We start from the raw sequence: 21,872 nt of genomic DNA, 5'->3' as shown, positions 1-21,872 counted from the left end.
TCAGTTTTTTTTTATTTCAAGGTATAATGGTAATATTATGGGAAGTAATTTTATTATTAATATCAAAATTTATTATATATAAAAAATTAACAACTTTTTTAATTTGGAATATTATTTTAATATTTACTATACCTTGGTTTATTGAACCTTACATACGTCTAAACCATATTCATTGTATACGTCGTATAATAAATAGATAATCTTATTCATATAATAAAAGTTTGTTTTTCTTGATTATAAAAGATTCTATTCAATGAATTAATTACTAAGTGTAAAGTGCGTAACTTGATAAGGGAATTAATACTTGAGTGATTGATTAGTTTTCATAAAAAATTCTAATTAACTTAATAAATAAGCCAACAAAGGAGTCAATGCATTATTCTTTTTTTTTTCGCTAAACTCGAATAAGTATTAATTGTTTTGAGCAAACTTTTTAATTGGTGTTTTCCAGAATCCGGAATCTAAGGTGGCGTATTACAAATAAACCAGAAAAAAGGACTGATTGATAATCAAGATTTTAGTAAAAAATTTTTTTTGCCACGAGAAATCCAAATAATGTACTTTAAAAAGAAAGTTACACTATTCTTATGAAAACAAATATAAATTTTAAAAATTTTAAAATACACAATTGCAATTTTAAGTATATTTTAAGTGACACTTAAAATGTATTCTTAAAAAATTACAATTTTAAGTATCATTTAAGTATAGTATATCTTTTTCATAGGGTACTACATATAAATCAACGGGTATTCTATGTTATAATTCGGATCCTAGGATCATCCGTAATTTCGGATTTAATTTCGCGTTCTTTGTGCATTGATGAGATTTCCAGCATAATTAAGCCTGCGATAATCTTTATAATAAGAATAGAAAAGCCTAAACAATATCACGAAAAGCCTCTTCAAAAATTGGAGAAAATAGATGAGAAATAATAACCGAACCAATGAATCACAGCATCGCACACGTACTCATACTCGCCAATTATGGTCTTAATCGAATTCTTTTTCTTGGCTTTCGCATTTAGATTTTGATATTTCTTAATCGTATTCTTTTTCTAGTTTTTATTTAATTAGCCACATTTTCGTACTAACATAGTGATCGCATCTTCCTATAGTTGCTTTGGCTAATTCTTTAATTCTTCTAAAAGTGGTTTCGTATTTATAATATGGGTTATAGTTTATATAATGGGTAGTTAGTTTTTCCTTCCGTAACTGGTTCATTATACTAAATAAAGTTTCAGCAATTTTATTGCATATAAAATTTATAATTAGTCGTTTGAAAATAAAAATTTAAACATTTATAGGGAATGAAATCCGGATCGTCAGTAATCAGTATAATCGGATGTCTGGATTGACGGTTTTAGTGGTTTCAGACTATGCGATTTTAATATCGTTGTGCGACCTCAAATAACAACAACACACACTTGCATTTAGATGTAACGATCCGTTTTTTTTGCTTATTTAAACGATTTGTTTTATTTGGTTTATTTATTTTTATTTTTATTTTATTTTATTTTTTTTTGGGGTTGGCTTTTTTTTTTTTTATTGATATATACCTTTTTATCATTTTTTATCAATATGTCCACAATACCAGAAACATCAAATATTACAGTATTAATAGATAATTATGATTCATTTACTTGGAATATTTATCAATATTTATCAGAACTTGGAGCAGAAATTCAAGTATTTCGTAACGATAAAACTACCCTTGATTATATAATTTCACTTGACCCAAAAAATATAGTTATTTCACCTGGTCCAGGAAAACCATCAACAGATTCAGGAATTTCTAAAGATGTTATCTTACATTTTGCTGGAAAAATTCCAATTTTTGGTGTATGTCTTGGGGAACAATGTATTTTTGAAGTATATGGGGGTAAAGTTGGTTATGCGGGTGAAATTGTACATGGTAAAGTTAATAAAATATTGCATGATGGTAAAGGATGTTATCATGATGTTCCAGAAAATATTATGGCTACTAGATATCATTCATTATCTGGACAACCAAATACGGTTCCTGAAGAATTGGAAGTTACTAGCTGGACAGAATCTGGTGTCATTATGGGTATAAGACATCGTGAATTTACAATTGAAGGCGTTCAATATCATCCTGAAAGTATTCTTTCTGAACATGGAAAAATTATTTTATCAAATTTTTTAAAACTTAAAGGTGGCAGTTGGAAAAATAATTCTGAATTTGGAGTTAATCAACCATTGGCAAAGACTACAGTTTTATCAAAATCCGTTCCGACTATTCTTGAAAAAATCCATAAGCAACGTTTGGCTGATATTGAATTGGCAAAAAAACAACCAGGTTCTTCACCTCATGATTTAAAAGTTTTATTATCTCTTCACATAGCTCCTCCTCTTATCGATTTTGTTTCAAGAATAAATCAAACTTTACCAAAATATCCCGCAATTTTCGCTGAAATTAAAAGAGCTTCACCAAGTAAAGGAAATATTGATTTATCAGTCAATGCGGTAAAACAAGCCCTTACTTATTCAAATGCTGGAGCTTCAGTTATTTCTGTATTAACTGAAAATAAATGGTTTAAAGGTACTTTAAATGATATGAGACAAGTTCGTGATGCATTATCAACAATTCCAAATCGTCCTGCTGTGTTAAGAAAGGATTTTATTGTGGATACATATCAAATTATGGAATCACGACTTTATGGAGCTGATACAATTCTTCTCATAGTTTCTATTTTATCAGATGAAAAACTTTCAGAGTTATACAATTTTTCTAAAGATCTTGGAATGGAACCTTTGGTGGAAGTTAATAATGAAGAAGAAATGTTAAAAGCTTTAAGAATAGGCGCAAAAGTTATTGGAGTTAATAATCGTAACCTTCATACTTTTGATGTTGATATGAATACAACTTCTAGATTAGCCGAAATGGTTCCTGAAAATGTTATATTAGCTGCTTTAAGTGGAATTTCTGGTCGTGCTGATGTAATTAGTTATCTTGATCAAGGAGTTAAAGCTTTTTTAATCGGTGAAGCATTAATGAGATCAGAAAACAAACGAGCTTTTGTTAAGGAGTTACTTGAATTAAATGAAGAGGAGGTGGTAAATGATGAAAGTTCTTCATTGTTGAAACTTGATACACCAAGAAGTCCTTTAGTTAAAATATGTGGAATTTCGTCTATTGAAGCTGCTATAGCAGCTGCTGATGCGGGAACCGATATTATCAGTCTTATGTTTGCAAAATCTAAAAGACGGGTTTCATTGGAAACAGCGTTGGAAATTGTTAGTATTATTAGAGAAATGCAATCAGAAAAGAAAACTGAGTTAACTGGAATTGAAGATGATGAACCAACACCTTATAGTATTTTAACGTCACAAAAACATCACGATTGGTTTCAGTTACATGCTACAAGAATCAATCGTTCTAAGAAACCTTTGATTTTAGGTGTATTTCAAAATCAATCGTTAGATTATATAACAAAAATCATTGATGCTCTTAAGTTAGATTTGGTTCAATTACATGGAGATGAACCATTAGATTTATCTAGACTCATTCCTATCCCTGTCATTAAAGCGTTTCATATAGATAATAATTTTTCAAATCCAACGTTAGTTACACAACCTGGATATAACCATATATGTTTATTGGACACAAAAACAACTGATGGTAGTAATTCCGGAGGAAAAGGACAAATATTTGATTGGGATATTGCATTGAAAATTAAAAAAAGTGTTTCAAATAAATTAAGTGGTAAAGGAAGTTTTCCTATTATATTAGCAGGTGGATTGACACCTGAAAATGTTGAAGAAGCTGCAAGGAAAGTTAAACCTTGGATGGTTGATGTTTCTAGTGGTGTTGAAACTAATGGTGAAAAAGATTTAGATAAAATTAGAGAATTTATAACGAGAGCTAAGGCTGTTGTATATGATGAAGAAGAGGAAATTGATGATGAATTAGAGAGAAATGGTATTATTGAAAATGGTGATGAGGAAAAATCCGTTGATTCACAAGATGATGATTACCAAGAAGAAGAAACTGGAATCGCACAATAATTATTTTTTTAAATTATTTTCATTTGGCATTAATTAGGTTTAGATAAATTTTATATTTATTAACAAAATTTTTATTTTAAATAAAATAATTTATTTTTACATATAGACATATTTTACTTTCTGTTTCGATTATATCACGTGATTTTATGATATATATCGAAGTTAAATATGTGATTTTGGCCGGAATTATCCGATTATAAATGTGACAAAAATTTGATTTAGTTCATTTTTTCATGGCTACTCAAATAAAAAATTACGTGTAGTTTCAGAACACTGATCAATTTTTTATCAAGAAAAAAATTTTGATCAAATGTATTTACTGCGTTCGCATAATCATTATAATCAGATGTTTTGCCTCATTGTGAAAAGCAGCAAGATTAACAAGATCACATAAATTATATATTATATTTTATAATTTATTCCGAATTTATTAAGCAGCAATTTCACTTAGACTGTTAATCATTTATGTAGTAAAAATGCAATATCCACGAAAATTACTGCCTCGAACTTACTAGTTAATAAGTAATTAATAAGATATTCATTAAGTTTTTTTTACATATTCTATTAATTATAATAAATTATAGGATTCTAAGAAATTAATTATAAAACCTACTATTATTATTATTATAAAAATTAAAAAAATTAATTTTCCAAGTAAAATTAAACAACTCTCATAAAATTTCATATCATAAATATATACACTATAAAATAATAGATTAATTTTCCAATATTTGAACCTCGATTTTGGAATTAATGCAAAAACTTCAAGTTCATCTAAAGGATAATTACCCTGATCTTTAATTTTAGGAGTGAAATAATAACCATATGACCATCTAACTTGACATTCTCTTTCAATAAATGATAAATTATTATATCCAAAACTTAGATAAGGATAACCTTTATAAGTGTAAGTTGTATGCTGAGAATAATAATTATATTTCATTCTAGCAACAGTTGCTTTTTCTTGGAAATTATCTTGACCTTTTTCTGTAGAAAATATAAAACCTTTTTTTGTCTGTGAAAAATATGCTAACTTTGATGCTGACCAATATATTGGATTATAACCTCCAATTAATTCTTGTTTACCTTCAATTTTTGCTACTATGATTGTTGGACCTTTATAATAACAATGTTTCTTTAACATTTCATAAGAAAATCCATCCCGACTTCCACGATAAAGGAGTTTAAAATTATAAGGATTGTTATAAAATTCATACATTACAGATCTATCATTAACTTTGTTTTTACCATCAATCCAACTTGCTAGAACTGCAGCATCCTTATAATTTATGATCAACGAATCAATTGGTTTCACTCTTGCAGAACTACGAAAAGAAATTTTAAACCATCTTGAATGAAATTTTGATATGTTATTATAAAGAATTTCTAATAATAAAATCAAATTAGAATCAAAATGAAGTAAGCAAATTTTACAAATTGGAAATGATTACAGTTTACCTGGTAAAATTTTTTTAAAAGGTACGACTTTTTCTTTAAATTCTTTTGATGACATTTGATAAAATCTAATTAAAGGAATAGATTTTCGTAATCTATTTTTTAACGTTTCAAAATCTTTTATCGTCCAATATGTAATATCTGGATCCAAATGAGGATATTTTAATATTCCCCATTTTATAATTTGCTCCCATATTTGAACTTCTCTAATAAAGAAATCATCCCGACTTATCAAAAATAAAATAATATCTTCAGGTAATTCAGATAAAGTTTCTAATTTAAATAAATCTTTAGGATTTTCATAAATCATTTCTGTAAAAATTTTTTGTAATCTATCGAAAGTTAGATGTTGATAAACAATTTTTGCAAGAGATAAAAAATTTTCGCGTAACCAAACCAATCTTTTTGTTATAATAAAATCTTGAATATGTTCACATAATTCACTTAAACACAATTCATCCGAAGCTTCAAGAAGAAGAATTAAATCTGAAGATTCCTGTTCATTTAAATCGATTATACCACCATATAAATGTCTTTTTTTTTAAAAAAAAAAATGAATAAAATTAAAATTTATTATAAATTAAAACGTTTATAAAAAAAAATTCTAAAAAAATACAATTTTACTTACATTAATATAACATTAAAAGTTTTTGGAAAAATGTTCGGTTTAGTGAATGTAAATTTATCATTTTCTTTCTTTATCCAATTATTTGATAAAGCCACTTGAAAATAAGGACATCTAGCACATAATATTGCAGAATGAACTTTGAAAGTTTTGATATCAGGTTCCTCACCTATAGTTATTAAAAAATCATAACAGAGTTCATTTTTTAAAATTTTATTAAGGTCTTTTGAAAGTGTTAATAAAAACGTGTCCATTATACGAGATTATACGAGGGAGAAAGGGGGCCAGGGGGGAAAATTAGATAATTAAAAATTTTTTTTTTATTTTATATCATTGTTTCCATATTTTTACTTGAAAATCCAAGCTATAAACAGTTATATTTTAAAATTATTTAAATTATAAATAATTTGCATAGTAAGTCTTTAAAATAAATATGGTAATGCGTCTCAATCTGTCACGTTGATAAACGATACAAATTTCAGATATGTGTAACTGTTATTAACGGAATAACTCGTAAAGTTTCCGATGATTTTTTTTTTACCCGCGAATTTACCCGCGCGACTGATTTATTGTAGGTAAATCGTCATCACTTATTTCTCCATAAAAAGTTAAATCAAAGGATGTAATGCATTCCTTTTATGGATGACTTTATAGTTAAAAATATTTTTTTTTTCCAATTCTCTCTTCGTCGAAAATAAAATGATTCCTTTATATATCTATAGTAAATTTAGTAAATTATTTTATTTTATTTTATTTTTTATTGGAAATAATATTTTAAATTTTATCTAAATATTTTAAAATATTTTGTTTCAGATTCATCGTCAGATTCTGATCAAGATATACAACAAATGAATTTGGGTAATTCATATTCATCGAGCTCTAGCGAAGAAGAAAATTATGTAAGTTATTATTAAGGATAATGATCATGATAATAATAATAATAATAAGTTGTTTATTTTCATTTAAATAGTATTATCCTAAAAACATAAGTAGCGATTCTAACAGTGAATCTAGCAGCGAATCTAGCAGTGAGTTCAGCAGCGAGTCCGACAGTGAGACTAGCAGTGAATCTAGCAGTGAATCCAGCAGTGAATCCAGCAGTGAATCCAGCAGTGAATCCAGCGGTGAATCCAGCAGTGAATCCAACAATGAATCCAGTAGTGAATCCGGCAGTGAATCCAGCAGCGAGTTCAGCAGCGAGTCCGATGGTGAGACTAGTAATGAATCCAGCAATGAATCCAACAGTAAATCCAATAGCAAATCTAGCAGTGAACCTAGTGATGATGAAATCGAATTAACTATTAAAAATAATAGCAGCGATGAAGAAGAGAATTCAAATAAAGACAATGACAGTAGCAAAGATGATATTGAACCATCTAGTGATGATGATGATGATGTTAAGAAAGATGATAACAATATCGATGAAGATGATGTTAGAAAATACGATGTTAGTAGCGATGATGATGATTACATTAAGAAAGACGATGACAGTAGTGAGGATGATCACGTTAAGAAGGACGATGACAGTAGCGAAGATGATGACACTAGCGATGATGGCAATACCCTTAGTAATGATATTTGCACAAAAAGCTATAGCGGTTATTATGATTCTAAGAATGATGAAGTGAGTGATAATAGTTCAAGCAATAATAATTCAAGCAATGATAACTCATCAAATAGCGAGGAAGATGATGATGATTCAACCGTAAGTTCCCATAATGAAGAGCATAAACAAGGATTTAGGACTAACAATTTTTTATCGGTTGTATATAATGAACCAGGACATGGAAAGAAATTTCGAGTGCGGATAAGAATGAAAAAGGATGCGGAAGTTTACGTTTCTTACAAATAAATAGCATAAATAAAAAAAAAGTCATGTATGCTTAAGTCTATATTTATAAAATATATTGCAAATAAAGGAAATTCAAAGGGCATTTAGTTTACTAAAAAAAAAAAAATCAGCTACCATTTATAGAATGATGCATTCGGTAACTTTTTATTTAGAAGGGAGAATAAAAAATTATTTTACGCTTATTTGATTGTCATAACTTGTATTGTAATCGGATTACGCCGGCTCAATATTCTTTTTTAGACAAATAAATCATATGATTCATTGAAGATTATTGATCGGCAGAAAAAATTTTACCTTAATAGATACGGAACGGAACGGAATTGTTATTTATAATGGAAGAAGGCTTATGCGAACTGACGTAATACATTCTATAAATTATAAAAATTGGTTTTAAGGAGTTAAAAAAAATTTTTTTCTTTTTTTTTTATCATGTTTATTAGGACTTACTTTCTTTTTTTTACCATTTCAAAAATTCAACATAAAAGATTTATGTCGACCGTTTTTCGTAATAAAATGATAGATAATTGTTGCAGCTCTGTACAATCTTCCTTATCACCTCCAATACTTTCTGCAGAAAAATCTACTACTGAAAATGTTTATAACAGAAAAATGTCAATATCATCTTTAAACACATCACCAAGTAACAATACTTCTATAAATCCTTCTCCATCGAATTCTTTTGCTAGTCTTTCTTCAAAATCATCAACAACTTCTTTGAAAGAACCTAAAAAATCAACAGCAACAATTTCTATTGAAGAAATTACGTCGGAAAATCCATGTCTCACATGTCAATCTCCATGTTCAATTCATCCTTCCTATCCTTCTAATCTAAAAATTAATCATGAAGCAAATTTAGGTGGTACTGTACAACCACATGCTCGTCATATAATAATTTCAACAGGAAAATCCGATTGGAATAAAGTAATTGAATTAGATTCTGGAAATCTTTCAGCGGTATTATACGAATATCTACAAAAAAAAAGAGACAATAAAGATACTAAAATATTAATTACAAATAGTAATAGACAGAATTCTACTTTACCATTCTTGACATTTTTTTCTTTTTTTGGAAATGATATTTTAATTTATCCTGATAATTTAATTGTACGTAACGTTTCCACGGGAAAAGTTGAGGAATTTTATGACCAATTTTTATCAAATGAAATAAATAAAAAGGAAATAGTTAAAAATGAAGGATATAATTTTTCAACTGAAAGAATTCCATATAAAGCTGTAATTTTAATTTGTGGACATAAAAGACGTGATATGAGATGTGGAGTTGCTGGTCCTATTTTGAAAAATGAATTTGAAAAGGTTCTAAAGGAGAAAAGAATGGATTTAAATTCTATGGGAAATCAAGGAGTACCTGTTTATCTCACTAGCCATGTCGGAGGTATGAATTATTTACTTTTTAATGTTTTTTTTTTTAGTATGTAATTCACCAACCTTTATTTGTTAAATTAGGACATCAATTTGCTGGCAATGTCATCGTATATCGAAATGGTCAAGGGATATGGTATGGTCGCGTTACTCCTTGTCATATCCAAATGATAATTAATAAAACAGTAATTGAAGGAAAAATTATTAAAGAATTGCATCGTGGATCAATGTTTGATGATAAAAATGGTCAATCTACCTTGGATTGGTAAGAAAAGAAAAGAAGACGATGACACAATCATTCAATAATTAGTAAAAATACATCGTATATAGACTTATAGAATTGATCTGAATGAATCAAATGCGTTGAATGTTATTTATAACAAACACTATTAATATTTAATTATGCATGATGAAGAAAAAAGTTGTTAATTTTTTATATTTGCATCTTTTATTCTTTTTTGACATACTGTAAATCTTTTTTAGCACTTTTTTTAATATTTCACATAAAATGAAAATCTGAGATCAAAAACGATCCAAAAATTATAATTATTACTGCATCACATTTAATTATCAAACTTATAATAATGATAAAATAAATAAATATTTACCATTTTTTACTAGCATTAATTAATAGCTAATAGCATTAAATATAAATTTCCTTATAATTATTACAATGATAAAAGAGAAAGCTTTTTTAAAATTAAAAATTTATGGTATCAAAAAAAAAAAAGTAATATATGAAAATTTTATTTTTGATTCTATGGTGTTAAAAACTTTTATACAAAAGTTTTTGATCTAAAAAAATCTAAAGTAATCAAACTATAAATTTAAACATTAAACAATAGTCAGATTTAATTAGTCTGATTATTTCAGAATAATTGACAATTATTCTAAAATAATCAGATTAATCTCAAAAACCGACTACTGTAACATTACAATATATTTCTTCTTCTAGATGTTTTCTTGTTTTCTTCTATAATTAGGTAACAATCTAATCTAAAAAACACCATATCAAAATATTAACTAAATATTGGGCTTTTCAAGCACTCACTCTTATAAAACACTATAACAAACTACCACAAGAGCACAAGAAAAGCTCATCCCTTATGGATGACTACAAGTTCCAGTAGTGTAGTCTCCGGAACGCTTCCCAAAATGAAAGCAGTTCAAAATAGAAGGTTTAAATGATTTGAACTTTATGCTTATCAGTATTATCTGTAGGAAAAAAAAGAAAGAGATCAAAATTTTAATTAAGATTCCAAGAAATGTATAATAAATGTTAAATTGTAAAGGTTTAATTATATCTCATAATATATCTCTAATCATGTCTCTTTATATATTAATCTTTACAGTAAAAAAAAAAAATTAATAAATATATACAAACCACAAGTAATTTTCACAAGCATTCCTCACAAGAATTTCTTACAAATTTTATTTGACATATGTACGTAAGCTTATAAGGCCAGTCTAGGACTATTTCCAATATAAAATTAGATATTACAGTACGTTATAGGACTGAATCAACAAAATACATTTTATAAATAACATATACTCACGTTATAGTATTTATCATTATGTATGTAAAAGTTTTGGGAAGAGAGTAAAGAGCGTAAAGAATGTAAAGAATGTAAAGCATGTTGGTGAAATGGAAATTGAGGGGAATATAAACGAAAAATGGTGTTTATGTTGAATAAAAAAGGGAAGAAAAGCTAAAAAAAAAAATAAAAAAAAGAACAAATTTGGCTTAAATCGTAAATAAGGTTTATCCAATCAAAATCAAAGCACGTATATATGTATTTGTCGTGCTTGTTATTATGTACAAATATAGTAATTTCATTAATTTCATAGATAAACACTAGCCAAAGAATCAAAAAAGTCATTCACACTATTCACACTCATCTACCGTAGCTTTTCTTTATATAAACAAAAAATACGATATTACCAATTTGGTTCGTCATTTCAATTAATTTTCTATGCCGTAATTCGTAGACCCGTAGTGAAAAAAATGCTTTTATTTCGTAATGAGCTTACGTAATCTAGATTTTAGAACAAAGGACTCATAATCGATTATATTTAATAAGGAAAAATCTGAACAATAATAAACAATAATATGTTAATGTTAATAATGTTATTGAGGTATTTGTAAAAAATAATTCACGGAATTCACGGAATTCACGGAAATTAGTTTAATTTTAAGAACAAAGAATTTGAAACTCGAATAAATGTTTTGTTACCATAATTGGCGTAAATAGAATCTTCTCACAAAAGGTTTATAATTAATCCGAATAGTTTAAGAATTTTATATTACTTTTATAATTATTACCGAAATTGGTGAGATAAAAAGACAATATTTGAGATTATTTACGATCTTTGATAAAGAAAGGGTAACACGATAACGGATTGCAATAAAAGCAATTAGGCAATCATACTCCAAATTCGGATCGTCATTATCATATGAATTTTTGTATGACCATTATCAAAATTTCATATCATATAAGATGGGAAAGTAATACCGTAATGCATTAATAAATGATAAGTGTATAATAATAAATAAAATAAATTGGTTATACTGTCAGTTTAAATACATTAAGTTAATCTACAATAATTGGCCCTTGACCTCATCTCACATTAAAGATCGCCATATTTCATATATCGTAGCGATGCCTATAATATCTTCTCCCTTTTTGTAAATATCCACCTTGAGTATTGATGAAGTATTTGTGGTACTATACAATTTTTAAATCAGGTACAGTATTTATAAATTATCTATGGTACAATATGCGGTGCTAATGTTACGTGAAAAGTAGATTTTGCTAGATAATTATGTAAATAAATGGAAAGGTTTAAGAAATCAAAATGCATTTAATTCAATGTAAAACGTAGAAGGGGATTATGATCTTTTATGGTGCATAACATCTATAATAATTTTTTTTTTATAATAATCTTGTAAGTTTGGCTGTCATCTTGTAGTCGACATTCTATAAATAAAATAGTTAATATGTTACTTTTGCTTTTCACGCAATTATAATTAGATAAAAATTATTAATATAATATTTACCCAACATAGACATAATTTAAGAACGCCACTGACATCATTCTGGCTTGATATGGCCAATATGTAGTTCATCTTTTTAATATTAACATTTTTAAAGTTATTGATTGGAAATAATGCAATTTTTATAGAGTAGAATAACCTTTTTTATCCATAATTTCTAATAATATCCTTATTTTTCAATGTTAATTAGTATTAGGATTATAATGCAGGAAAAGAAGTTGTGTCCCCAAAGTTTCTTTGCGGATCTTCCTATCGGTATTGTTGTAATGTTACTCCGAAATGCGTTATAACAATTTAAAAAGGTTTGAACTTTTTTCATGAACGATTCATCTTCTTATAAAATAATATCCAATTATGCAAAAAATAAAGTGTGTTGTCGTCGGCGATAATAATGTTGGCAAGGTAAAAGAAAAAAAAGAATGTTTTCATCCACAATGCCATATACTGTATATACATATAGTATATATATATATATATATAGCATTTAACTAAAAATTTTAATATTTTTTTTTCAATTTAATTCTTTACCTATTAGACAGAACTTATAACGACTTACTTGACCAATAAATTTCCAAGTGATTACACCCCTATTGTAAGTATTTATCTAGTAATTGACGTTAGTTTTATTTTTTTAATTTTTAGGCATTGTATACTTTCATAATTGGGCTGAATATGATTCTATCCTGTCATTAATTCCCTTATTAAATCTCAATTTTCGGTGTTTTAGGTTTTTGATAATTACGCCGTCACAGTGATGATTGGCGATGAACCAATTTTATTTGGTTTATCTGATACAGCTGGTGTGTTTTCCTTTTACTCATTACAAGATATAATTTAATTTGCAATTTGATGTATTATGTTTGATTACTGTTAATTCATAACAAAATGTATTAATAATAGGTCTAGAAAATTACGATCGTCTCCGGCCACTTTCGTACCTTCAAACAGATGTTTTTTTGATTTGCTTTTCAGTAATGTCACCGGACTCTCTTAGAAATGTAGGAGAAAAATGGTATCCTGAGATTCAGAGACATTGTCCAGAAGTTCCATGTTTGATTGTTGGTACTCATATAGAATTGAGAGATGATCCCCAAATGGTTCAAAAGCTACAATTAAAACCTATAACTACAGAGCAAGGTGAAGCGTTTGCTCGAAAATTTGCAGTGACAAAATATCTTGAATGTTCAGCATTCACACAAAAAGGGTTGAAGAAAGTTTTTGATGAGGCCATAATTGCGGCTTTAGTCGGACCGTCCCCTAAAGAAGTTTCTTTTTCAACTAAAATAAAAAAGTAAGTATTAAACAAAAACTATTCCTATTATATGATAAATCAATATATTTATAATTATTTATGCTTTTTTAGTTTTTATAAAAGATCAAACAGTAAGTCGGTTGGACGCGTCGAATCTAGAGATGTAAAAACCACCAAACCTGATAAGAAAGGAAAAATTTTACGGCATAAATTAAAGAACCTTTTCAAAATTAAATTTATGACATTGTCATGAGATGTAAGTTTCTTCAGCTTGATGTACACATATACAGTATACTGTTATATGTGCAAAAGATAGATAGAATCATGATAAATACTGTACATGTAAAAAAAATTAGATGAAAAATTTAAAAAAAATAATATAAAATGATAAAAATATCATTTTTTATTTTTTAATAAAATGTTGGAAATCGAAATAATAAATATATTTTACTGCAAAAAAAAGAAAAAACTAGTAAGTTTTCATATTATATTTCTTGTATAAATAAACGAAATCTTAATTTAGATAGATGCTGCTTGATTAGTTATCTTTTTTACTAGAAACCTTTTAGTCTTATTCAGACTAGAGGCTGATCGTAAACTAGTATAATAGCTTTCACAAACCAAACTTTACCAGATTTTATTTATTAAAATTAAAATTTCTTAGGATTAGTAGAAAAGGTCCCGAAAGAATTACTATTGAAATCTGTTTCCATATTCGGCAACTCCGAGAAGCTTTCGAATTTCGATCTATCCGTATTATTTCTTAGTAAGACAACATCTCATTGTGTAAGATTTTCATTCATTAGTACGTATTAAAACTACTTTTTTTTCAATATTAAGGCTAGTTGAATAATAATGCAATAAAATGATAAGGTAGCGACTAGCGACTAGCGAGTTTCCAATGAGAAATAATCACTCGAGCAACCACAAAATGGGGTTTTAACTCAATAGATACTCAGATTTTTAGCAAAATGTATTTCCACCAGTATAAATCCCACCAAATTTTCCGTAAATAGATTAGAATTTCATAATTTCAATTAATATTTCTATTTATATAACTCATGCAAAGTAAAAATTATAATATAGCTAATTGTCATAATTTATAATTTATAATTTTTTAATAACAAAAAAAAAAAATAATGTCGGTACATTATAATATTAAAGGAAACCAATTACATCCGACAGTAGCAATTTAAATTTTATTATGATAAACATATTTAAGGCCGTATTATGATTATGAAGCTACAGGAAAAAAGCACTATTTTTATATATACACTATATCATATTGCATGAAAATTCAATTCCCATGTTCCTTTCCTGTTTTTTATAGTATAATTCCAAGCATCATACCAAAGATGTTGTAATGGATTGATTGGAATAATTCCGTTAGCTTTCAAACCATCAATACTATGCTTAAGTGGGGTACTTCCATTATTTTGTAGGACTGGTTGTAGATAAGCTAACACATGTTTAAATAATAAATCACCTGTAAATTCAGGAAATCCCAGTATACTGGCGATATGATCAGCTGATTTAGCTCTAACAATCGGTGATTGTCCAATCCAAACATCATTACCTACACCCCAACTTCCATTAGACTGCGCAAAAATTTCAAGTGTAAATATATGCTTGGAAGTAAACTCTATTTCATTTTCGTCTTCTTCTCCATATTTAAAAGTATGGATTTGTAATGGATCATAATATTTCCCCTCTTTGTAATTCTCGTTGCTTAAAAATAATTAAAAATATATCAAACATAAAGTATAAAGAGATAAAAATATCAAAATTTATTAATAATGTACCTTGAATTTTTTAAACATTCGCTGGGACAAATTACAACAGATGCTGACCAATTAGCTTTTGGATTACAATCTTCAAAATCAATTAAACACATTGTTGTAATAATAGCTGTAATTGATACATTATTATTTAACGGAGAAGTAATCTTAATTCCAGATCTGTTGACAATGAAATCCTTGTTTCGACCAGGTTTATAATTAATATCATCAAAAGATGAGATTATTTCAGTATGAAGATGAATTGGCTCAAAAATAGATAAAGTCTCTAGATCAGGTATCCAGTTACAAAGAAATGCTGATGGTTCTTCTCGTTTTTTTTGTGGTAAGGGATGATCATTGATTACATTGTGAGCGATCAACATCAAATCTTTATCAAGATTTGAAAGCCGGGGATAATTATCAATTGCAAATTGGCGAAACCATCCTTTAGTTAATGAAGTACAAATTTTAACAAGTGCCGAACGATAAGAGGTATCTTGATTTTTAGAGCTCATTGGAATAAGGTATCTCTCTAATGCAATAACCATTGCTTCCTCTCTCACACAATTAAGTTGTGTTTGATAATCAATTTGGTTAAAAAGAGATTGTTTAATCCATGCTTTAGACTATATATAATAATAATATAAAGTGTTGATAAAAAAAAAAATTTTTTGAAAATAATATAATCATTATTTAAAAAAAGTCTATACCTTATCTTCCTTTAAAGTTTCATGAATTGGAACATCACCATACTTAACATATTCATGTAATTTATCATGAGGAACATATCTTTGTACAAAAAGATCATTATCACGATCCAAGAATTCTTGATTGGTCTTATTCAAATTGATATGTGCAGCTGGTACGCCTCTCAATATTTCAGTTTCCTTAATACGAGTATTCAGTATGAGTTCAATTTGTTCATCACGTTTTGGGCTACATAATGGTTGAGTTATTGGCACATTGCTATAACCCAATATAATTCTTAGTGAATGCAAATCTGCGATATTCTTATGAAAATTAGCCGGCCAATAAATGTGAGATGTCTTCAAAACTTCAAGAACTTTTAATGGAGCAACAATACATGGAAAGCTTAATAATGAAATAAATTTTATATCTTTTACATCATGACAGTATTCCAAAATCATTTGTGCGCTCATCTTTGAATGATTTCTTTGATCTCTCTTAACAAATTCGAATTCATTGGGTGAATCAATTTTAAAAGAATAATCAGCCAATCCGCAAGAAATGTTTCTAACATTATCTAAAAATTTATTTTTTTCAGTACTATCAATAGTATATTTTGCAACTTGTTTCTCCGTTTCTTTAAATTCTTTTATGACAGCATTATCTTTAATTAGATTTTCATATTTAGTCTTATTCGGCTTTATTTCCTTGAGATATACTTTATCAGAAACAAGTTCAATTTCAAAGTTGATAGCATCATTACATTTGCCAATAATCTTTAATCCAACACCTGGATAATGAATCAATTTTATATTATGAATATATGTAATAGTTATAACACTATGAATAAATAAGATTGATTGTGATGCAGTTGCCACTAAATCCCAATCATTTGGTTCTCGAAAAGAAGGGACATGCCATTTTGCAGCACGAGAACCAATAAGTACAGGATATCCTACAGTAGAAAAATCAGGTTTATCTATATCAACAGGAGGATTTCCTTCTTTCTTTACAATATTTTTTAAATAAGATAATATTTCATAAATATCATCAGCAAGAATTTGAAAATTGTTATCAGCCATTTTTTTTTTGTAAAATTTTTTAGTTCAAGTATTATGGAGATTTTATATGATAATACAATATATAATTGTCATAATCGTTAATAATATATCAAATCAACACATTTAAACCCAATATAGTAAAATTAGATTTCAATCGTCCTATTGTTCATTTCATTTGAAATCTTATATAATATTCTAAGCGGTTGCACTATTTTATTATAAATTTAAAAATAATATATATACTTTTTTTGTATTATTTTTTAGCTTATTTCTGTGAACTTCTTCTAACAAATCACATTTACAAATTTATACTTATGAAATATTTTTTATTTCTTTCCATAATGATTTGCAACTTGCGCGGTATGTGATACGTAACATGATGCTAATATAAATATATTTTTACGCAGAAAATTAACTATTTGCTTGTTCTTGGCCAGATGTACAACATACACAACATACAAACTGTTTCTCCTGAACACCACGTAGAGGTGGCAGTGAAGAAAATATTTATATTACTTAATCATTGATGTAAACAATGAAGACAATGAAGTCATGGAACATATACTATTTTTCAATTTTTCGATTAGTTATTAAAAAAAAAATACACGTGAAAAACATCAGAATCCGAGAAAAAACCGCGTCGTGTCAATCACATGTTGATCTAACTACATTTGTTGTAACACTTTTTTTTTTTGATCGATCGATCTACTCTCTTTATATTCAGTTTGGTTAAAGCTAAAACGTTTTCATTCGGAGTCTAACAATATTACAATAAAAATGGTAAATACTTCCGATATATTTATCGCTGGAGTAAAGTCAGGTCAAATTTGGGAAAAGACTGAGAAAAAGAAAAAACAAACTCAAAAGGATAATGATTATGAAATCGAAGTATTAATTGAAGAAAAACCCGAAGGCGAAGAGGAGGTTGAAAATGTATATGGGTAAGGTGTTTTATTATTGATTGTTGATGGTTAATTTTATGTATCAGAGCATAATTAATTATATCTTTTATTGTAAAATAAAGATTATTATTAAACATTATAAATGCTCATCGACCTCGAAAAAATCAAGTTAAAGGAACCATTAATCGACCTGTTGCATTTGGATGTTTTTGCTTTGCTCCGGTAAATCAAAATGGAAATGGATTCCAATCAGGATTTCATGATGGTCCAAGCATGTTAGAAGAAGCGATTAATGGAACATTATTAATGGCTGCAGCTGATCAACGTGGATGTGTCATGTCTTTTGATTTTGGTTCTAATAAGTAAGTTAAATCAAGTTTGATTTCATTTTATAAATTATTCGAATTAAAATTAAAACAACTAAAGATCACAGGTTTTGGCAGGTTGCTCGATTAGGTATAGCGGTTTCTACTATTGCATTTACTCCTTTGGTTCGAAGTGAATTGGTTGTGGCATTTACTGATAATTCTATAAGATGTTATAATATTGGTAAGTAACAAGATGTTTTTTGAGTTTTCATATCTTAAATTGTTTCTAATGTCAATAATTACTTTAAAATAGAAACTCGTCAACTTATTGCTGAAGCCAGAAGTCATCGAAATCCAGTTAATTGGATATCAATGCATCCGAAACAACATTGGGTTATTACCAGTACAAAGTCGGAAGCGATATTGTGGGATATGGCATACTGGTCTAAGCAAAAAGTATTGGATCATAACAAAGAAGGTGCCACTTTAAGACGTGTATGTATATTCTAGAAAAAATAAATTATAAAAACGAGCTTAATTCATAATGATTCAATGTTCTCATATCGCTTAGGCTGCATTCTCTCCGCAAGGAGAATATATTATTTCAAGTTTCTTTGATGAGTCGATATGTATTTGGGATAGCGGATCTTTTGATTTGTTATGGAAGTTACTTACCCCGACACGAATATCGGATCAGTTACTAAGTTTTAGTAATACGTTTGATCATGCATGTAGAATAACAACAATGTCGAAAGATGGTAGAATAATCTTAGTTGCTGGCAAGTAAGTTACACTGTTTTTATCGTTAGAGGCTGGAATCGGTTAATGGTTTTTGGCGAATGTTTAGTTAATAATGTTTCATTCAAATAGAAAAACTATACTTGTTTGGGATTTTGATACAAAAAATTTAATTCGAAATATAAGTCTTAAATCTATAATTGAAGGTGAAATTACGAAACTCGAACCGATTCATGATGATGCAGTAAGTATAATGTAACTTTGCATTGGTTCACAAAATTTTGTCACATATTCTTATTTTATAATATTTTATATAGGATCTTTTAGTTTCTTCTTCAGATGGGCGACTTCTGATTATTGACATTTTTCAGAGTGATTCTCAAATTTATCATCTTAATGTGCAACATCCTGTAAGAATCTTATGTTTATTGAGTTGTGATTGTAATTAACTATCTACTAAATGTTTACGAATTATATTTTATAACAGATTAAATTTTTTGAAATTTCTCCCGATGGGAAATTTATCGTGACAAATTCAATCGAAGAAAAAGCAATCTTAAAGATTTGGGATTTGGAAGTTTTAATATCTGATACTGTATGTACATATATCGATTATTAATATCTATATTATTGCTTTATATGATTACTTTTATACAAACATATCTTTTTTTTATTTAAGCTTCAACACCAATATTATGATTTTTCTATTTCGAAAAGTATACATCCATTAAAATACACCGAATTTCGAATACCGTCGTCGTCTAATTTTAATCTTCCTTCTCTCGGAGCCACTTCTGAAGAGGAAGAAATCTCCGAATTGTTTCTGGATCAGGAACCTACAGTAAAAAAGGATCCAAAGGCGAGAAAAGAGCTAATTGAACCAACCAATGTATCTCCAGTGACTATTCCAATGACTATTCCAGTTCCTCAAGGTAAAGTGGATAGAATTAAAGAGGCTTATCAGTATATGTCAATTAATAATAATATTTTTTTTATTTTTATTTTTTATTTTTTAGAAACGATATCCACTATTTCAAGGAGGTCTTCGATATCCTCTATGGAATCTATAAATTTGCAGGTTTGTTAATGTTTCCCCATCTAGACATATTTGAAGTATTGGATAAATAATTTTATTTTTAGGGATTATCCTCCGCTTCAAGGGAAGAGAGAAGAGAGAGATTGATTGAAAAATTACATCAATTAGGAAGATACCCTGATAAGTATAGGTAAATATCTCTCTCGGTATTTTATCCTCTTTTTTTATTTTATATAAATAATATAAATTAATTTTTTTAAAAAAAATAAAATAATAATAGAACACGCATATGGCGTATATTACTAGGTATTCCTCAAAATCAACAAGCTTTCAAAGAAATAACTAGCAAAGGTGTAGATCCCGCTATTAAGGCTTTATTGTCAAAAAATCTTAAGTCGAGTGATTCTAAACAACGAAAGATTATAGATTTATTGGAACAGTTAAGAGTCTTTCCAAGTTTATCCATGTTAAGTATTTTTAGACGAATTTCCTAACAATTTTATTTACGGAATTTTGACTTGATTCAATTCGTGGCAGGTTTTTATCATCGTTGATTAGATTAGGATATGATCGACGAATAACAATTGAATGGATATTCCATATGATATATCCATTCGTAGAATTGTTATTTGATACAAACGAAACTTTGTCGTTTGAAATAATTCTAAGTATACTATGTAAGTTATGTTAAAACTTCGAGATTATTTAACTTGGGAAAATTATTTACCGTTTGCATTGCTATCGTTGTATGCAGTTAATTGGTATCAACATTATTGGGACGAATTTCCAAATCCTTCAACCAAAATTATGAACGTTATAAGTGTATTATTGGAATATTGGGACAATGAACTATATACTCATTTATTGTCTTATAATATAAAAATTCAGGTAATATTTTTGCATGCATATGTTTGGTTACTTTAATTTGTTATTAAAGTTAGATTACTTTGATGCTAGGACTATGCGTGGACAATGATTAAATGCAGCTTTGCAAGAATACTAACGAGAGAAGATTGGTTAGAATTATGGGATCATTTATTATCAAATGATGAACCATCATTTATGTATTTTTTTCTAATCGCTTATATATTGATAGCGAGGGATGTTTTATTGGGTATGACTAGTAAGAGACAAGTTTCGGTAAGTCATAATATTATTTTGTTTAGATAATTGTAATAATTTATTAATATTTTACTATATGTTTAATGTATTTTGTTTATCTAGGAATTTTTTACCCGAGCAAATATTGTAAATATTTCTAAGGTTCTTGAAATATCTCATAAATTAGAAAAAGAGACGCCATTGTCTATATCACCAAAATTTGATATTGGTAGATATAAACCTTTATCAAAATATGGTAAGGAATATAAATTAGATTATAATGCTAGTTTAACTTATCATAGAAATCAACAAGATGATATAAGAGATTGGATATTGGAACAAGAAAAAGAAATTATAAAGAAAAGGTATGCTAGAGAATAAATTTAATTTTGTGATTATTATTTACATAAGATGTTAATTTTATTTAATCATATAGAACTGAAGGTTCCGGCATTGTAAGACGATTATTTCCTTCAAAAGTATAATATTTAATGGACTTTGTGAGATTTGAGATATTTGTACTGTATATATTTGTTTTTTTAAAAGTTTTTGTTTATATTTTTGCTAGTATATATAGATCCCATTTATATTTTTTTTTTTGACAACTCATTCATTGT

The 21,872-nt window shown here is 27.7% G+C and overlaps 7 protein-coding genes across 7 annotated transcripts; 5 read left to right on the top strand and 2 right to left on the bottom strand.

Annotated features, from left to right (window-relative positions):
• Positions 1–1,522: 1,522 nt before the first annotated feature.
• OCT59_019951 (uncharacterized protein) lies at positions 1,523–4,294 on the top strand. The gene has a single exon (XM_025317490.2). The coding sequence runs from the start codon at positions 1,578–1,580 to the stop codon at positions 4,023–4,025; it is 2,448 nt and encodes an 815-aa protein (XP_025178205.1). The 5' UTR covers positions 1,523–1,577; the 3' UTR covers positions 4,026–4,294.
• A 412-nt stretch (positions 4,295–4,706) lies between these two features.
• On the bottom strand, positions 4,707–6,359 carry OCT59_019950 (uncharacterized protein; the record flags this gene model as incomplete). Its single annotated transcript, XM_066143868.1, has 6 exons — positions 4,707–4,726; positions 4,815–5,030; positions 5,112–5,141; positions 5,274–5,411; positions 5,484–6,013; positions 6,109–6,359. The coding sequence occupies 6 exons, from the start codon at positions 6,357–6,359 to the stop codon at positions 4,707–4,709; spliced, it is 1,185 nt and encodes a 394-aa protein (XP_066005576.1).
• A 421-nt stretch (positions 6,360–6,780) lies between these two features.
• On the top strand, positions 6,781–8,057 carry OCT59_019949 (uncharacterized protein). Its single transcript, XM_066143867.1, has 4 exons — positions 6,781–6,826; positions 6,919–7,004; positions 7,076–7,810; positions 7,887–8,057. Exons 1-4 carry the CDS (start codon positions 6,805–6,807, stop codon positions 7,914–7,916), a joined length of 873 nt encoding a protein of 290 aa, XP_066005575.1. The 5' UTR covers positions 6,781–6,804; the 3' UTR covers positions 7,917–8,057.
• Positions 8,058–8,386: 329 nt separating this feature from the next.
• Positions 8,387–9,962, top strand: OCT59_019948 (uncharacterized protein; the record flags this gene model as incomplete). The annotated part of the gene is made up of 2 exons (XM_025309300.2): positions 8,387–9,350; positions 9,422–9,962. 2 exons carry the CDS (start codon positions 8,387–8,389, stop codon positions 9,604–9,606), a joined length of 1,149 nt encoding a protein of 382 aa, XP_025178201.2. The 3' UTR covers positions 9,607–9,962.
• Positions 9,963–12,746: 2,784 nt separating this feature from the next.
• On the top strand, positions 12,747–13,897 carry OCT59_019947 (Rho GTPase; the record flags this gene model as incomplete). Its single annotated transcript, XM_025309299.2, has 5 exons — positions 12,747–12,794; positions 12,928–12,984; positions 13,120–13,192; positions 13,293–13,683; positions 13,756–13,897. The coding sequence occupies 5 exons, from the start codon at positions 12,747–12,749 to the stop codon at positions 13,895–13,897; spliced, it is 711 nt and encodes a 236-aa protein (XP_025178200.2).
• Positions 13,898–14,803: 906 nt separating this feature from the next.
• Positions 14,804–17,242, bottom strand: OCT59_019946 (uncharacterized protein). Its single transcript, XM_025317486.2, has 3 exons — positions 16,133–17,242; positions 15,447–16,048; positions 14,804–15,372 (listed from the first exon to the last, which is right to left on the bottom strand). Exons 1-3 carry the CDS (start codon positions 17,189–17,191, stop codon positions 14,925–14,927), a joined length of 2,109 nt encoding a protein of 702 aa, XP_025178199.2. The 5' UTR covers positions 17,192–17,242; the 3' UTR covers positions 14,804–14,924.
• Positions 17,243–17,947: 705 nt separating this feature from the next.
• Positions 17,948–21,740, top strand: OCT59_019945 (uncharacterized protein; the record flags this gene model as incomplete). Its single annotated transcript, XM_025317485.2, has 17 exons — positions 17,948–18,111; positions 18,195–18,434; positions 18,506–18,621; positions 18,694–18,875; positions 18,952–19,163; positions 19,251–19,362; positions 19,436–19,528; positions 19,606–19,713; positions 19,798–20,050; positions 20,135–20,196; positions 20,259–20,344; positions 20,435–20,593; positions 20,692–20,831; positions 20,909–21,042; positions 21,112–21,294; positions 21,379–21,620; positions 21,692–21,740. The coding sequence occupies 17 exons, from the start codon at positions 17,948–17,950 to the stop codon at positions 21,738–21,740; spliced, it is 2,535 nt and encodes an 844-aa protein (XP_025178198.1).
• Positions 21,741–21,872: the final 132 nt, after the last annotated feature.

The sequence above is a fragment of the Rhizophagus irregularis genome, chromosome 29, assembly GCF_026210795.1.
Source record: "Rhizophagus irregularis chromosome 29, complete sequence".
NCBI lineage: Eukaryota > Fungi > Glomeromycota > Glomeromycetes > Glomerales > Glomeraceae > Rhizophagus > Rhizophagus irregularis.
Note: the sequence above shows the minus strand (reverse complement) of the source record. Positions and strands in the feature narration are given on the sequence as shown.

Coding starts and splice junctions, on each gene's coding strand:
- OCT59_019946 (XM_025317486.2), bottom strand. CDS start 17,191: ATGGCTGATAACAATTTTCAAATTCTTGCTGATGATATTTATGAAATA. Junction 16,049..16,132: donor AAACTTTAAAGGAAGATAAG/GTATAGACTTTT, acceptor TATTATATATAG/TCTAAAGCATGGATTAAACA. Junction 15,373..15,446: donor GAATGTTTAAAAAATTCAAG/GTACATTATTAA, acceptor ATTATTTTTAAG/CAACGAGAATTACAAAGAGG.
- OCT59_019951 (XM_025317490.2), top strand. CDS start 1,578: ATGTCCACAATACCAGAAACATCAAATATTACAGTATTAATAGATAAT.
- OCT59_019949 (XM_066143867.1), top strand. CDS start 6,805: ATGATTCCTTTATATATCTATA. Junction 6,827..6,918: donor GATTCCTTTATATATCTATA/GTAAATTTAGTA, acceptor ATTTTGTTTCAG/ATTCATCGTCAGATTCTGAT. Junction 7,005..7,075: donor CTAGCGAAGAAGAAAATTAT/GTAAGTTATTAT, acceptor TCATTTAAATAG/TATTATCCTAAAAACATAAG.